The 17,750-nt window shown below is 44.4% G+C and overlaps 1 protein-coding gene across 1 annotated transcript in view; it reads left to right on the forward strand.

The window, feature by feature from the left end:
* The window catches only part of CD9 (CD9 molecule), a 629,923-nt gene that overhangs the window by 257,142 nt on the left and 355,031 nt on the right, over window positions 1-17,750 (forward strand). The window contains exon 4 of the mRNA XM_044087176.1: window positions 8,623-8,708. Within this exon, the coding sequence (XP_043943111.1) occupies window positions 8,623-8,708 (86 nt within the window). The remainder of the gene's footprint in view (window positions 1-8,622; window positions 8,709-17,750) is intronic.

Raw genomic sequence — 17,750 nt, forward strand, 5'->3', positions numbered from 1 at the left:
GGGCATTAAACTGCCACTTTCACATGATTAAATACCAGCAGTACTTGCTTACTCAGTTAAAACAGAAAATGATCCCTCACACAGATCAACTAGATTTCAAAGGGATGCAAGATTTGTTGCATGCAGCAGAACAAGTGGGAAAACATACCTTGCAGTGTTTGATTCTTTGGAGGCCTCCTGTAGAGCAGCTGTCACAGGGTCTGTAATACGTAGACATGCTTGGCTAAAAGAGCAGACCTTACCAGAACATGTCAAAGCAAAGTTACTGGATGCTCCACTGCAAAAGGATGCGTTATTTGGTGTCAAAGCCGAGGAAGTTTTAAAGAAAATGGAAGAAAAAGCAAAATCAATGCAAAGAGTTAAAGATTTCTTACAGGTACAACCTCCTCGCTTCAGCAGAAACTGGCCATCAAAAAAATGGTCCTTTCCTGCTTCACAGACCCCAAAGGGGCAGGTACAGACACCCTAGGGGCAGAGGCCAGGCACAGGGTACCTTCAGGCCTAGACAAAGGCAAACAACTCCGAGGGGGAGACTACAAATCTCAACCCTTCAGAAAACAAACTCAATGACTTTCCTCTTCACCTGCCGAGCAAAATTGCCCAGGCAGCACCTCTAGGAGGAAAACTGGATTTTTTTCCACAAAATTGGCGCATCATAACAAGGACAAATTGGTTCTGGATATTATTACCCGAGGTTAGATTCATTTTCACACTACCACGGATGAGAGGCATGCCAAATCTGCCAACAATCCAATGGGCAGAGGCACAAAATCAAATTTCAGCTCTCATGAACATGAAAGCAATTCAAAAGGTACCTGCAAAAGTACCAAGAAAGGACAAAGCCTGGAGGACCCATCTTAGACCTTTCAATTCTAAACACGTACCTGGACATACCCAAATTCAAAATGCTCACACTACAGCAGCTTCTTCCCATGCTGGGCAAGGAGTCTTGGCTGGTAACGTTGGACCTCCAAGAGGCATACCTGCATGTCCCTATCAGGCAAGATTGCAGAAGATACCTCAGATTTTTGACAGGCACAACGCATTATCAGTTCTCTGCATTGCCCTTTGGCTTATCTACTGCGTCCAGAGTATTCACGAAATGCCTGGCATCAGTAATTGCATACTGCAGACAACGAGGAATACAAATTTATCCATATCTGGACGACTGCCTGATCCAAGCGGACAGCAAAGACATCCTACTACAGCATCTGACATTTGTAACAAAGTTGCTAAGTTGCCTAGGGTACACAGTAAACAAAAAAGTCAAAACTAATACCCTCGCAAGAAATAATTTTCCTGGGTGCCAGCTTGAATACAACGGCCCAGATGGCTTACCTTACGCCAGACAAGCAAAAACTGGCTCAGTACTTCAAAAAGATGGCAACTTCCGCCCAGCTCACTGCAAGGAAATTCCTGCAGGCATTGGGGTACATGGCATCCTGCGTTCAACTAATTGCATATGCAAAAGCTGCATATGAGAGAACTACAGTGGTACCTAAAAAATGTATGGTCCCAACACAGAGACAGCCTCGAAGCAAGTTTAACTCTCTCATTCCCTGCCTTCAAAAAGAGTTTCTATGGTGGGCTCAATCATGCCAAGCAAACGAGGGTCTTCCTTTTGTCTTACCTCCAGCAAACCAAACCTTGACAACATGGCAGGACAATGCATACAGGGCAAATGGTCTGCAAACCAAAGGCAACTACACATCAAAAGGATATGCTAGCTGTAAAAAATGCACTAACAGCCTTCAAGGACTTCTTGCATCCAGGACAACTTCTAATAAGGACGGACAATACCACAGTTATGTGGTACATAAACAAGGAGGAACGCACTCCTACCCACTATGCAGACAGGCAATGGCCTTGTGGAACACAGCATGTACTTGCCAAGTACAACTGCAAGCACAATTCCTGCCAGGAAAGGAGAACATATTGGCAGACGAATTAAGCAGAAATTTGACAGACCCTCGCGAGTGGAGACTACACCCACAAGTATTCTCAATGATAATTCAAAGGTGGGGTCCACCAGACATAGATCGGTTTGCCTCCACCAACAATTGCCAGCTACAAAAATTTTGCACAAGGACTTAACCCCTGGCCTGGAAAGTGGATGCCCTATCATTCAGTTGGACAGCATTGTCAGTCTATGCCTTCCCACCTCTGCCTCTACTGACCAAGGTATTACTGAAAGTCAGATCAGAGAGACCGCAGATGATCCTCATTTCTCCGGACTGGCCACGTCAGCACTGGTACCCACTACTACGAAACTTGACTCGCAGCCCTCCATGGATCTTACCTCAATTCCCTCTGCTGTTAACCCAACAAAACTCAGATCCTTCAGTCAACTAAGGACCTTAAATCTAGCTGCATGGAAAATACCTTAAATTATCAAGCAACACTTCTCTCAAAGGACGTCCAGAATGTCATTTTGGAGGCCAGGAGGCCCAGCACCAGAAAAGCTTACTCAGACAAATGGAAAAGATTTTGTGCATGGAGTCAGGCCAGAAGCCTAAATCCTGGCATCCCAAATATTCCGCACATACTCCAATATCTAACTGAGATGCTACACAAAGGCCTTTCTTATCTATAAAGATCCATGCTTCAGCCATTTCAGCTCAGTATGATACGGTTCCTCCCATTTTCTCATCCTTTGCTAAGGCAGTTTCTCAGAGGGGCAAAAAATATAAAACCCCCCAGAAAACCACCAACTCCAACTTGGGATCTAAATTTTGTGCTGGAAAAGTTAACACTACCTCCTTTCGAACCAGCCTTTTCAGCAGAGCTTCAATACTTATATCACCTCAGCACGCAGAGTCTCAGAACTGCAGGCACTTATGGCAGTGGAACTTTCAGCATTTTCCATCAGGACAGAGTATCTTTACACACCAACCCTTCCTTCATGCCAACGGTAGTATCCAGTGTGGCTCTCAGACCATACACTTGCCGACCTTTTATCCAAACCCACAGAATAAAGGAGAAAGACTCCACTTTTTGGACATTCACAGACAGTTGCATTACTATTTGGACAAGACAAAGGCCTTCAGAAAATCTGACCAACTCCTTGTATCCTATGCACCAGGTTCAGAAGGAAAGTCTATTTCAAAACAGACCATCTCCAAATGGATAGCACATTGTATCCGCTTTTGCTACTCACACCATGGGAAAGCAGTGCCTGCTAATATTAGGTCTCACCCTACCAGGGCTACAGCAACCTCAGCAGCCTTCCTCCGAGGAGTCCCAACAAAGGACATTCTGGAGGCAGCTACCTGGAGTTCAGTGCACACCTTCACCAAGCATTGCCACCTTCCTGTATACTCAAAAACCAGAGCTGGGTTTGCCACTGCAGTGCTGCAGGGCATCTTGGCTGCACCTAACCCAGTTTAGTTCCTACTGCCCAACCATAGCTTTGGGACTCTACCCAAGTGTGATGACTGCAGCAGCATAGCACAATGAACATAGTACAGTTTTGTACCTACCATAAATGTAGATGTTAAAGTGGTTATGCTGCTGCAGTCCAGGTTACCCTCCCTCCATCCCCTCTACCTAACAAGGCGTTTCTTATACCTCCATGTAAATCAACCTTTGAGATGCAGGTCTATATGGTGTATTTGCTTACTAGTACTATTGTTTTTCACTAAGGTATGTTTTGCAAGCTTCTTATTTTGCCGCCTTAGTTTGGGGCACCTGACATCTGGGGCAAGAAAAACTGAAGAAAATGGCGTTGGCTGCCTCTTGTACCCCTGCTGCACTGATGTCAGGGAAGAAGCGACAACCACCGACGCCAGACCAAGGCTTTGGAATTCGGGCCGACTGTGGGGGACCGCCTGACGGCAGGATAACCCAAGTGTGATGACTGCAGCAGCATAACCACTCTAACATCTACATTTATGGTAGGTACAAAACTGTACTTTCTGCTGAAGGTACCCCTCCCCACAAGCTTGGAGAGTGGATGTCTTCTCAATTTCATGGAAGGGGATGTTCCTGTATGCTTCCCCCCTACTCCAATACAGAAGGTCTGGCAAAAAATTCAGCTGGACAAGCCAGAAATCTTGCTGGCGATCCCTTATTGGCCAAGGCAGCATTGGTTCCCCATCTGTTGTCACTAGCCAAGGGCAAGCACCACAACTTGCCTCACAAGATGGACCTTAATCACAAGTTCTCTCATCCACTCACACTTGCCAAACACTCCGTCTTACTTGTGTGTGATGAACTTCTGATCACTGTCAGACACCTTTACTTAGCGGATGTGCTGTTTGTGCTGCAGAAGGCCAGGAAACCTACTACTAGGAGGTCCTCTATCCTATTTGAAAAGGATCCCAATTTGGTGCCTTAAAATGCAACTAGACTGTATCTAGCTTTGTCCTACTTGTGTGAGCTCCTAAAGTCTGAACTTTCAAGCTTTCTCAAGGGGGTCCTTCACATCAAACGCAGAGGAAACTCCTACCTCCTCCTTGGACTCAAATTTCATTCTGGAGAAACTTACTATCCCCTTTGAACCAGCAGCTTCAGCCACATTAAAAATGTGTACCTGGAAAGCTGTTCTGCTAGTAGCCCTGACTTTAGCCAGAAGAGTCTTGGAATTACAAGCGCTCATGGCTATCCCTCCTTACCTCGTTTTCCATAAGGATAGGGTATCTCTGCGCATTGACCCCTCCTTCATGCTTAAAATGGTCTGAACTTTCCCTTAATCTGTCCATTTACCTACATTCTTTCCATCACAGAATGACAGTGCGAGTGCGCTCCTTGGGTTCTATCTGGATAAGACTTAAGGACATCAGTCCAACCAGTTTTGTGCCCTTTCACCCCAGGGCTCTGCGAAAAGTGGTATCCAAACAGATTATATCTTCTTGGGTATCCAAAACAATCTTTCTGCTACTCCTTCCATGGAAGAAGGTTACCACACTTAGAGCCCACCCTACCAGAGCAGTGGTCTCCTCACAGGCTTTCCTTAAAGGTTGAGATACAGCCACCATCCTGGAGTCAGCAACATGGTCCTCAGTTCACACCTTCACTAAACACTATAAATTGGATTGCTTCTCCAGAACTAGGGCAGGATTCACCAAAGGCATCCTCCATGTATTCTTGGAGACTGCAGCTTCCGCCACCATATCCGAGGTTGAGCTTTGGTACTCTCCCATATGTGAGAATACTGCAACATAAGAATAGGACACAGAATATTTGTATAAAATCTTACCATAACCATAATGTCCTCTTCCATGTTGCAGTATTCCTATCACCCCCTCCTACCCCCCCCCCATATAACCTTTTCCTTTATCTGGATGTCATTTTTTCAGCTGACCTTAGACTGTCAGACTAGGTATTCAGTTCTGAGTTCTGTGCGGATGTCACATTTATAGCCCACAGTTTGTTCCCTGCCTATGATGTCCCACGCACCTTACAACAGCTAGGCTAAGCTTGTATATGAGCTGGATGTTCGAGTCACCTGAGGCAGGGGATCCCACATGAGTACTGCAGCATGGAAGAGGACATCTATGGTTATGATAAGGCTTTACACAATTTGTGTGAATTGCTCAATGCTGGGTTGGCATGCTCTTCTGTCAAAGCCCACTTGTTGTTTCTGCTAGTCTGCTTTTGACTCCCCCCTTTAGCTTCTAGATTTGAGGCCAAACAATTTCTTAAATGGTCCTTTTTATTAGGCCTCTCAAGGTCATTCCTCCTTTCTGGGACCTTAATTTTATCCTGGAAAAATTGAGCCTGGCTCTCTTGGAGCCTTAACTTCAGCGTCCTTGCATTGTTCTTGGCAGATTGTTCTTTTGGCCCTTATCTCAGCCAGGTGGATGTCTGAGCTGCAGTCCCTTATGGCTGTTCCTCCCATTTTGTTTTTCATAGAGACGGTGCTTGCCCATACTAATCCCTTTTATGCCCAAGTGTTCTCTTAATCAGTCTTTTAATGTGGCCACTTTTTTCCCTCCACAGTCTGTTAGTGAGAAGGTTCTTCATACCTTGGATATTCATAGATGACTGATTATTCTGATAAAACTAAAGCCATTTGTAAATCTGAGCAGCTTTTTCTTTTCATCCGGGATCTTTAGATTTGGTTGTTTCTAAGCAAATTCCTTGGAGATATCCAAGGCCACTTCCTTTCATGGGAAAAGCCTTCCTTCTCCAGTTAAGGCTTATTCTTCTAGAGCTCTGGCATCTGATGCCTTTTTCAGAGGTTTGGATATTCCATTCTGGCGACTACTTGGACTTCTGTGCCTACTTTATACCAAGCACTTTAAGTTGGATGTTTCTAGGGCTAGAGCTGGATTTCCAAGGGCTAGCCTGTATGGCTTTCTTGAGCGCTCTGCTGGACCTTCATCCTCCCAATTTTCTTCCTGAGCTTTTGTACTCTCCCTATTGTAAAGAATACTGCAATAGTGATGTAGAAGGACCTAGTACAGTTGGGGGACATAGTACAGTTGGGTAAAATCTTACCATAACATTACATGTCCTATTTACTGTTGCAGTATTTGCTCCCTCCCCTCCTTGTTTCCTTTCACCTTCTGGAAGTACACGTTCCTTATTTTCACCTTGGATTGTCATTCCTGGAGCTTTTCAGTTCTGAGGATGGTATGTCTGTACATCACCTTTATGCCCTACATGGGGTGCACGGGGCATATTTGTGACCTAAGACGTCTGTTTTACCACTCAAGCCTTTAGTATGCTGGCCAGACCAGGTGTGAAGAACATTCTTGGCAGTGATTTCCCTAGTGCAAAGAATACTGAAACAGTGAAGAGGATGTTTACTGTTATGGCAAGATTTTACTAGTATGCAGAAAGTACAGTTGTGTAATCTCTTTGCATTGAGAAGGTTGCTTCCATCTGAAAAGAAATGACCATCTTCCCTGCAAAGTTTATTTCCTGGCATGGTCTGTTAATATAACCTTTTACAATCCACATCAAAGGGGAGGTGAACTCTGACAAGCTGACTGCAGACATGCTTCTCTCCTACGGTTGCTAAACATAATGGTGGTATAGTGCATAACTTTAAGATGTTAGTTAACTTCAGTAGTGGCTTTGAATCCCCAGGAATATGCACAGGATTAACTTGTGCTCCACCCTATACTTTGCCTTCCCACTAATCCCACATATCTGGCTTTTTTCAAAAAGAAAAGGGAGAGGCCATGGCTAGTTTTAAAATTCCCTTTCGACCTTTGCTAGCTGTGGTTTCCTCACCTGCTGTCTAGATAAAATTATGGCATACCTACCCATGTTACTGTACTTGTCCCTTTCTGGCTGGTGCAGTTTCCTTAACTGGCAGCTTATGTGGACTTTTTATAGGAGGGTGTGCACCGCTTTTGTGCTTTCTGGAGAGTTATCTCCAAAGGGTATACTTGGAAAGTGGTACTGCTCCTCACTTTGGATAAGGAGCAAGTAGATCCTGTTTGGTATCTCCTGATACTGACTTTATTTACTGCAGAGGTTGGCTAGCATCTGTGGCTTTCTGAAAATTTTATTTCTCAATTACTTTTAGGCGTGTGATGAAGGAAACTGTTTTTCCTTGGGATCTGAGCTTTTTCTTCCGTCCCCTTTGCACATGTAGATTTTGGTAGAAAAATGTCTTGTCTGGAAAGTTTCTTTGCTATAATCAAAAGCAAAATAATTTTGCAGCCTGATGTCTTCTCTCAAGAGATGCACAGTCTTTGTACACTGTAGTCAGTTTCCTTCCCAGAAGTATACTCCAGTTTGAAGTCAGTCTTCTCCTATTCACAAAATTTCAAGTCTGCATAAGTAACTTCATCATACCATGAATATTTGGACTGCTGTTGCATTTTCAACAAAATACTCCTTTGTATCTTCCTTTTTAACAAAGGTAGTAAGAGAAGAAAAGTCTTGAGCATTGCCAGTCTTCATAGGGAAGATACCTCACAAAACCTTGGCAGACTGTATCTGCCCTTAAACTTGATTCCTTATCCAACATATGCAAAGAGTGTGGTGTACAGCTGTATACCTTACCAAGCACTGCAAACTTGATCTCATATGATCCATAAAAGTTTTGTCTTAATTGCCTTTGTGGTTAGTTTTGTGGGGGCTTTTCCCACCTTTTAAGCAAAGATACTTGGCTTGTAGACTGGAATTCATGCAGCTAGAACATTTTGATGTTCTCCACACAAGTTGTTGGGCACTCTACAGTAGTGCTGTATCTGTGAGACTGCATCTGATTGCTGGGCATAGCTTCCCCTCTGCTTGGCAGAATTTTCTGTTTTGCATCTCCATACCCCTGTGCCGGGATTATATACTTTCTTGCAGAGCTAATGCCCAATCAGACTAGTGTCTTTAAGGTGCAACAGATTTAAATGACTGCAACTATGCCTGCCTAGATAAGTAGGGCCAAGTTCAGGTCATGCGCAGAGGTTTGATTTAGCTGTCAGGTGGCTGCATTACCCTAGAACTTAATCTTGCCAAAACATGTCCTGATTTGGCATTGACTTGCTTTACTCGTTTCTTTCTGTAAGGATTTGTGTGACCGATGTGTCTTATTTTCACCAGGACAGCACCTTTTTATCTAGTTACTGGTAAGCAGTTACAGGAACATTTTATGATTTTAATTCAAGAATCAGAACTGATGCACAGCTTTTATGGCATTTGCTTGACCATGGGCTTTTTTCCTTTTAGTTTTTCATGTTTCTTCTCATCATCTTTGGAGTAGAGATTGCAGCTGGCATCTGGGGCTTTGCAAACAAGGAAAAGGTAAGATCAAAGTCTTTGTTCTGAGTTTAAGTTGTCTTAACAACTTTGTTGTGCTAACAAACCATCTTGTATCCGTTATTTTTGCTTGTCATGGAGTAGGACAGTAGATTGGTTTAAGAACAGCTTATCTTCATTTGTACACGTTTGCTTTTTAGTGTAAAAAAAAAAGTTGATTGGCTGAAGAAACATGATGCCATTAAATTTCTTTCTCCAGAGTGGGATCAGAGTGCTTTGTGTTTTGTACCCATGTAACAAAATAGTTTGTACAACAGCCTGTTGGAAGAGTTGGTTACTAACATGCATTTCCACCACATAATTTAGTTTGTGGTGGTTTATGACCTCTGTTTCGCAGTGCTCCTTAGCAGCACTCTCCTTTTTTTAAATGTATTGTCGCCACTGTATTTTCTAAAATATGCTGCGTATAAAGTGACAAACAGGATTCTCGCCTCATCAGTTTATGTTGCAGTCTTGTATTCAGGTAAAAATGTGACTCATAAAACTCTTCCTGCGTTGTCAGTGAAAATTAACTCCTCTCAAACCTGTCACGCAAATTAAAACGAGCTATGTTCATAGTCTTCAAAGGATACATACTGTGCATGCACTTAGACATTTCCAGTTAAGTCTGTGGACTGTTTCCTGAGGTGATGTCACCAAGGGAAGCCATGAATTTATTTAGGCTGCAGCTTTAAAAAGCTTACAAAGTTTTAACACAGTCGAATAAATTTACCACGTGCTGCAATGCACTCATAAGTGTGACTTTTTATATCCTTCCCAACCTTTAACCATTAAGCTCTGCCAGTCTTCTAGTAAACTTTCCTCTAACCTCCACCCTAGCCACTTAGAGCTAGTCCATATCACCTTAACTGGTGAAGATGTCCCTGTGCAGGGAGGCTGACTTATGCTGCTACTGCATCTCAACTTGAATTGAAGAGTGGAAGTGGATGCTGGCAAACTGCCAAGCCTTGCTGTCAGATTTCCATTTTATGCTTTCTTGTAGTCACTTACTACTGTGTGTGTGTCCACACACTTGACCAGGCTGCAGTGTACATTGGCCGATGTCAGACCAACTCGTCTTCACTGCCTTCACCAGGAGGCAGAGGTTGCCCTGCAGCAAGCGATGCTCCTTGTAGCAAGGCATAGTCACTTTTCTTCCCCCAGGGCTGGGTAGAGCTATATTTAGGGCCCAATCACTTAGCTCCAGAGTCTGTTCATTTTCAGTACGTTATCCATTTCAAGGTGGGATATGAGAAGAAATGGGAGTTTAATAAGCTTGTGTGGATATACAGAGAACATGCAGATTCTGAACAGGAGGTAGCTCGTACTGGGAACGTAATACAAAGTGTTGATAAGCAATGATACTTTTCATCCAGTAAAGTAGTGGTTCTGCATATCCTTATTGAGCACAGTGTATATTACGCATCTGGTCAGTAATGGTAACTATCTTGGTACTTTCTGCACTTTATTAGCTGAAGGAAGTCGTCTTTGAAGCGGCTGATAGCTTTGACCCTTCTGGGGAGTGCTTTTGTAGCTGGACCATCATAAGGACAAATGTTTGTGTGGCAGTAGTGTTTGGGATTATTACTAGTTAAAGTATGCCTGTACTAGACAGCATCCCCTGTAACAGTGATGCAGCGGCTGCTGTTTCACCACTTTAACAATGTATTGTATGGTTTCTGTACATTTTGTCTGCCTAAGATAATGGCTTGGTTCACCGGTATATACTAGGCTAATGGTCACCAGGGCCTTTATAAGCCCATTCTTGCAATTCAGCCCATTTGTGTAGGTATTCATTTGAGGGGTAGGGGGGTGAAAAGCCAGATTACTGTCCAGTTTTGTTCCCAGATCCCAGTCTCCTGGGTCATTTCTTAGGAGTGTCTTATAAATGGAGTAATCTAGGTGGCAGTCTGCCCTCAAGGCACTAATGCATTTCCTGGTAATGTGAATTCTGAAAATTGAATAAGCAGAGGGTGGTTTAGGGTTGCTTTTCAGGTTTGATGATCAGGAATTTACCAAAAGGGTCCTAATGTTAAGCTTTTCTGAAGTTGCTGTGTTTTCCTGTAACCGCTGGTAGAAGTGTAACTTTAGGCTCTTCCAGTTTTCTATGAAAACAGCCAAATAGAAATTTAACATTGAAAGAAGAGGCAGCTCCTGGCAGTTCTTTCAGGTTAAGGGCACACACCTGAAGTAAGTGCACAGAAGAAGAATGAAGAGACACAACTGAATGAACGGAAGTGCTGGATACAGAGCCTTCCTAACGGAAGAGAGATTGCCTGAGGTCTGTGTTGTATATCCTAAACTGAGTGTACTTTTCTGTTTAATGGATTTATGTCGAGTTTGAGCAAAGTTGCTAACGTTTGCAAAAGGCTGAAGATGACTGATCCAAGGCAGTATTGCATTTATGTTACCACAGTGTCTGTACAGAAAAGGTCTAGCATACATGTATGCATCACTCATACCTGTGTAAAGTATGCAAAACAATTCCTGTTACTCTAAAGTATATTTTTGCTTTGAAAACCTGAATCCTTGTAGAAGGTTCCAAAATATTGGATCTGATGGCAGTTGGCTTGCTTTTTGTAACTGTGTACTACTGGCTTTAAGACCTTATTCCACCCTGCATGCACCACATTGTCACCCCAAATGGAAAATGTAATTGCCCCTTTGTGTGTCAGCATTCTTTAAACAACCTTAAATGACTTTTTGCTTTTAGTCTAGTATGAACCTGTAAGCGTTAATCGACTATCTGCCCTAGGGCATTTATAAGCCTAGCCAGTGTGTGTTTGGCTTTCGCCACCCATTTTAAATTAATTTTGCTCTGCCTTTTTTTGAGGTTGGTATACTGTGCCTCTAACAGTGACACAAAAGTGATAGCCGGGGTAAACCTACGATATCCCATCCACTCATCAAGATTCCTCTTGAAGAAAGTCAATGTGGGACTCTGCCTAACCTGGACTGGGATTTTATTCCAGAGTGAAGGGAGCCTCTGGGTTATGAATCTGTCCCTCCAGCATGTCCTATTTATTTCAGTACTGAGGTTCAAGTCTCTCCAGCGTGTAGCTCGATGGGATTTGGATTTTCTGAGGTGCAGCATGTCCATTAATTCCGGGTTGGACATGGCTTTATACGTCAGGCACAGATCACCTCTAAGCAGGCGGTATGCCACTGAGTAGAGCTGGAGTTTCATTAACCAGGCAGCATATGGCATCTGTTTGAGCCCTTTGATCCTCTTGGTGAGGTACTTTTGGGGTCTTTCCAGTTGCTGCAGGTTTCTGGTAAGGTACATCCCAAAAGGGGCATTGTACTCAATTATGGGCCTGATGAGGGATGAGTAAAGAGGCACTATGACCTCCCCTGATCTAGATGTGAATCCCTTCATGATTAGGTGGGCTATACAAAATGTTTTTCTAACCACTTTGGCCTCGTGGTTGTCAAATGAGAGATTGCTATCAACTTGGGTCCCCAGTTCCCTAATGACTTCTGTACTTAATGGATTACCACCTATGTGGTAATTTGTGGGCACTTTGTTTTTGCCAAAGGGGATGACTGTACACTTTTTGGCGTTTAGCTTGAGGCCATGGCTCTGGCACCAGTTGTCTGTTTCTGAGGCCCTTTTGGAGGATGCTTGTGTCGGCTGGAGAGTTGATTATGGTGCCCAGTTTGCAGTCATCTGCGAACTTGGTCAGCCACAGTCCTTCCATGTTGGCCTGTACCGCCGAGAAATATATACTGAACAAGAGAGGTCCCAGGACTGAGCCTTGTGGGATGCCACTTGTAACTGGTTTGGAGTCTGACATGGCTCCAGCAATTCTAACCATGTGGATTCTGTCCTTGAGCCAGCTTGCAACCCATCTAATGACATAGGGGTTTATATTTAAGCTGGTGAGCTTATCTATAATGCCCGAGTGGGGTATTGTATCGAAGGCTTTTGCGAGGTCCAGGTAGGCTGTGTGGACCACCTTCCCCTCGTCAATGGCCTTGGTGACTGTTTCAAAGAAATCGACTGGGTTTAAGAGGCAGGATCTGCCCTTAAAGCCAGACTGGGTAGGATCCAGTGTCTGTAGGTCCCCAAATCTTTATTTATGAGGTCCATGGTGATCCTTTCCATAGCTTTGCAGACCAAGCTAGTCAGGCTTATGGGGCGGTAGTTTCCAGGATCCGTTGAGGCACCACCTTTGTGGAGAGGGGCCACTGTTGCTGTACGCCACTCTTTGGGTACATATCCTGTAGTAAGGCTAAGATTGAACAGTAGTTTTATGTTTGGGTTTAGCTCTTCTTGGAGTTCATGTAGGACGCAGCCCGGGACACCATCTGGTCCCATTGATGCTGTGATGTCCAAGGATGCATCTGCAGTCATAACAAATGGGGTTGTCCTGTCGTCAGGCAGCCCTTAGGTCGGCCGGATTCCAAAGTCTGGGTCCGGCTTCGGCTGATGTCGCACTTAACCCGACGTCATCTCTGCTGGTCTTCGGGTATAAAGGCATCAGCCGACGCCATTTTCTTCAGTCTTTCTTGCCGCGTGGCGCCCGAAGCAGAAGCTGTTCGCAAGTGCCGGTCGGTCAGATCCAGAGATTCCTACTACCGAATACTACTTCGAAGACTTCTAAAAAGCTAAGTACCCCATTGGGGACTCTTTCTTGCCTCAGCTGATGTCAGAAAAAGTAAATAACTGTTTAACTTGTGGGAAACAAATACCTCATAAAGATTTCCACTCTTACTGCCTACCCTGTTTAGGCCCAGACCACGACGTAGCTGCCTGTTTAGCCTGTGCTTCCTTCAACCGACTAACGCTTAGGCGTCGGTCGGAGTTTGCTGAACAGTTTTTTGGCTCAGATTTTGCGTATATTATGCCGTCGGATACTCCGACTACACAAATAGTTAAAAAAACGTAAAGAAAGACCGACACTCGCGGTCCGCGGTTTCGGCCAAAACCGCAGTTAAGCAAGCCGCGAGTGTCTCTGTTTCGGCCGAAACCGAGAATACAGGTCATTCCTCAGCCGAATCCATGACTACTACCGAGGCTCCTGCTACCTTAGTTGAATCGGCCTCTGAAGTTTTGCCTACTACTGCGATTTCTAGTGACCTATCTGACACCATCCCTTTGGATGTATCTACCCCAGCACGTGGTGCTGCTAGGCCTCCTGCAGCCATGTTTATAAAGGCCTTTGCCAGGGCCAAAGCAGCCAAAACTGCTAAATCAGTGCCTGTCAGGGCCCCCTCACACAGGCACACTTCTAGTTCTCAAATGCTTACTCTGGCAGAGGATTTAATCTCCTTAATTAGGGGATCCCAATCTCACCCAGACAGGGCCTCTCAACCCCCAGAAAAGAGACCTAGGGCAGAGCCACCCCAGCCAGAGTCCTCTGATGATTCCTCGGATGAATCAGTCACTACAGACCAGCCAGAGGCTCCTTTTTCTACTTATGAAGATTCCGATGCTGAAGAATCTATTCCATCTGCCTCTCCACCAGAGGAATTTTCCTTTGGGGAAACCCTACATGCCATGAGGGAACAATTCCAATGGCAGGGACAAGATTTCTCAGATTCAAGAAAAAGGCTTAGGACCTTTCTGCACTTAACACAACATAGACCCTTAGCTATACCTCCAGTTTTGTCTGTTGTGGATGATGCATTTAATGATGTCTGCACTGCACCTGATTCTTTACCCCCAGCCCCTGCCAAACCAGACAGATTTTACAGGGTCCCACAAACTCATCACCACCTTTTCAAGGCCCCACTTGCAGATCCGGAGACTATATCCCAGGGGCCTAAGGCAGTAGCTTCTACCTCAACAAAAAACCCTCTCCCTTCTGAAAGGGAATCCAGGTCCTTAGAGAGATGGGGCAAAAAAGTTTACACTGCTGCTACTCTCTCAGCTAGAGCTTTAAACTGTCAGTTTCACATGATCCAATACCAAGAGTTTATGCTTGATCAGTTAACTAAGAAACTGTCCTCTGATGAATCTTTAGATAAGAAATATGTTTTAGAAATGGTGAATAACATACAGCAGGTTAGTAACCATTCTTTAAAATGTGGCTATGATGCACTGGAGGCTTCATTTAGGTCAGCCATGACTGGCACAGTGATAAGAAGGCATGCATGGTTGAAAGAACAGGTCCTGCCAGATCATGTTAAAGCAAAGCTGTTAGATGCTCCTATGGACAAGGACAGTCTATTTGGTACCTCTGCTCAGGAAGTAATGAAGAAAATGGAAGAGAAGGCAAAATCTGCACAAACAGTTAAGGACTTCTTACAGGTTCAGCCCCCAAGGTTTAGCAGGAACTGACCTGCCAAAAATTGGTCCTTTCCAGATTCCTCAAAATATCAGAGGCAGGAATAGACGCTCTAGAGGCAGAAATCAACCCAGAGGAGGTGCCTATAGAGGACGCCAGTGGCGAGGCAATAACCAGCGAAGCACGGACACAACCACTACCACTGCAACAGGACAATCACAGTGACTTGGCTCTGACACCGCCTACCAGGGAGCAGATAGCAGCACCGTTAGGCGGAAAGTTAGCCTTATTCTCAAACAATTGGCACTATATCACAAAAGACAAGTGGATTTTACAAACCATAGACCAAGGCTACAGGTTCCACTTCCACACCTTACCAGTAAAAAGAGGAATGCCAAACCTACCTCCAACTCAGAAAACAGAAGCTCTAAAGCAGGTAGCTCAACTAACAAAGATGAGAGCTGTGGAAAGAGTACCAATAACACAACAGGGCAAAGGATTCTACTCCAGACTCTTTCTAGTTCCAAGAAAAGAGAAAAGTTGGAGACCTATTCTCGACCTGTCCGTATTAAACACATACATCATCATCCCAAAATTCAAAATGCTGACCCTACAGCAACTTCTTCCCATGCTGGGCAAGGAGTGTTGGCTGGTAACTCTAGATCTCAAGGAGGCATACCTGCACGTCCCCATTCGACCAGATTGCAGAAGATACCTCAGATTTCTTGCAGGATCAGAGCATTATCAATTCTCAGCATTGCCCTTTGGCTTATCTACTGCGCCCAGAGTATTCACAAAATGCCTGGCATCAGTAATCGCTCATTGCAGGCTACAGGGAATCCAAATTTATCCATACCTGGACGACTGCCTGTTACAAGCGGACAACAAAGACAAGCTGACAACAGATTTACAAAGGGTCATTTACTTGCTACAAGCCCTGGGATACACAATTTAAAAAAGTCAAGACTGATCCCATCCCAGATAAGAACTTTCTTGGGTGCAGAATTGGACACAGTAAAACAAATGGCATTCCTGACTGCAGAAAAACAAGAACAACTTCCTCTTTATTTCTTGGCATTAACAAAACAGAACAAACTAACAGCAAGAAAAATACTGCAGGCCTTGGGCTTCATGGCATCATGCATAATCCTGATCCCCCATGCCAGACTGCATATGAGAAAGCTACAGTGGTACCTAAAAAACTTATGGTCTCAACACAGGCACAGTTTAGAAACCGAAATCCCACTAATCCCATGCCTGAAACAAGAGTTCCTATGGTGGGCACAAGCATGCCAGTCAAACCTAGGCTTACCCTTCCACAACTGTCAAGCAAACCAAACCATCACAACGGACGCCTCAGACCTAGGTTGGGGGGCACACATGTTAGACAAGTGCGTACAAGGATTGTGGACTTCAGACCAGCTGCACCTGCACATAAACCAAAAAGAAATGCTGGCAGTAAAACTAGCAATCCAGAAATTCAGGCCATTCCTCAAAGAAGGCCATTTATTGATAAGGACAGACAACACCACAGTCATGTGGTACATTAACAAACAGGGAGGCACGCATTCATACCCCCTATGCAGGATGACTCTGGACCTTTGGAATATGGCTCTGAGCTACGGCTCTGAGCTACAACATTCAGTTACAGGCAACCTTTGTGCCAGGAAAAGAAAACACCCTAGCAGACATGTTAAGCAGAACCACCTCGGATGCACACGAATGGATGCTGCACCCGGACATCTTCAAGGCCATCACAAAGAAATGGGGAATGCCACAAATAGACCTATTCGCATCCCCACTCAACAACCAAATCAAGAAATTTTGCACAAGGACGTGCCACCCTCTTGCATGGAAGGTGGATTCCCTATCCTTCAGTTGGAAAGGCCTGACAGCATATGCATTTCCACCTCTTCCTTTGATGCACAAGGTACTACTGAAAATCAAAGAGGAACGCCCAAGGATAATTCTGATAGCTCCGAATTGGCCAAGACAACACTGGTATCCTTTACTGAGGAGCATGTCACAGGGGAGAATGTGGTCAATACCCCTGATGCCTTTAACTCAGAACAACTACAACATCATGCACCCAAACCTAAAAACCTTACAACTGACCGCCTGGAACATCACTTAAGAGCAACTAATCCAGACTTATCCCAAAGGGTAAAAGACATTATCCTTGAAGCCCGCAGACCTTCAACAAGAAGGAACTATGCAGGAAAATGGGAAAGGTTTGCCACTTGGAGTGCTGACAGAGGAAAAGATGTGTCAAACATAGACATTGCCAACATCCTGGAGTACTTGACAGAGCTTCTACATACAGGCCTGTCCTATTCCTCCATTAAGATACATGCATCAGCTATTTCTATCAGCTATTTCTGCAGAATACAGCTTAGATCCACCTGTCTTCTCACACCCTCTACTCAGGCAATTCCTCAGAGGGATCAAGAATGTAAAACCTCCTAGGAAACCACCACTACCAGCATGGGACTTGAATTTTGTACTGGAAAAATTGACACTCCCACCATTCGAACCAGCAGGAACAGCAGATCTGCAATACCTGTCATGGAAAACTGCTTTCCTACTGGCAATTACTTCAGCAAGGAGGGTTTCAGAACTACAGGCCTTAATGGCAGTACAACCCTTCCTAATCTTCCATCAAGATAGTGTCCATGAGGACTAATCCTACATTTATGCCTAAGGTGGTATCCAGAGTTTTTTTAAACCAAGCAATCCACCTACCTACCTTCTTTCCCAACCCACGGAACAGGGGGGAAAGGCTGCTACATACCTTGGATGTACATAGACAGTTGCGCTACTACCTGG

This window comes from Protopterus annectens, chromosome 11.part0 (genome assembly GCF_019279795.1).
Source record: "Protopterus annectens isolate FY-2018-M chromosome 11.part0, PAN1.0, whole genome shotgun sequence".
NCBI lineage: Eukaryota > Metazoa > Chordata > Ceratodontiformes > Protopteridae > Protopterus > Protopterus annectens.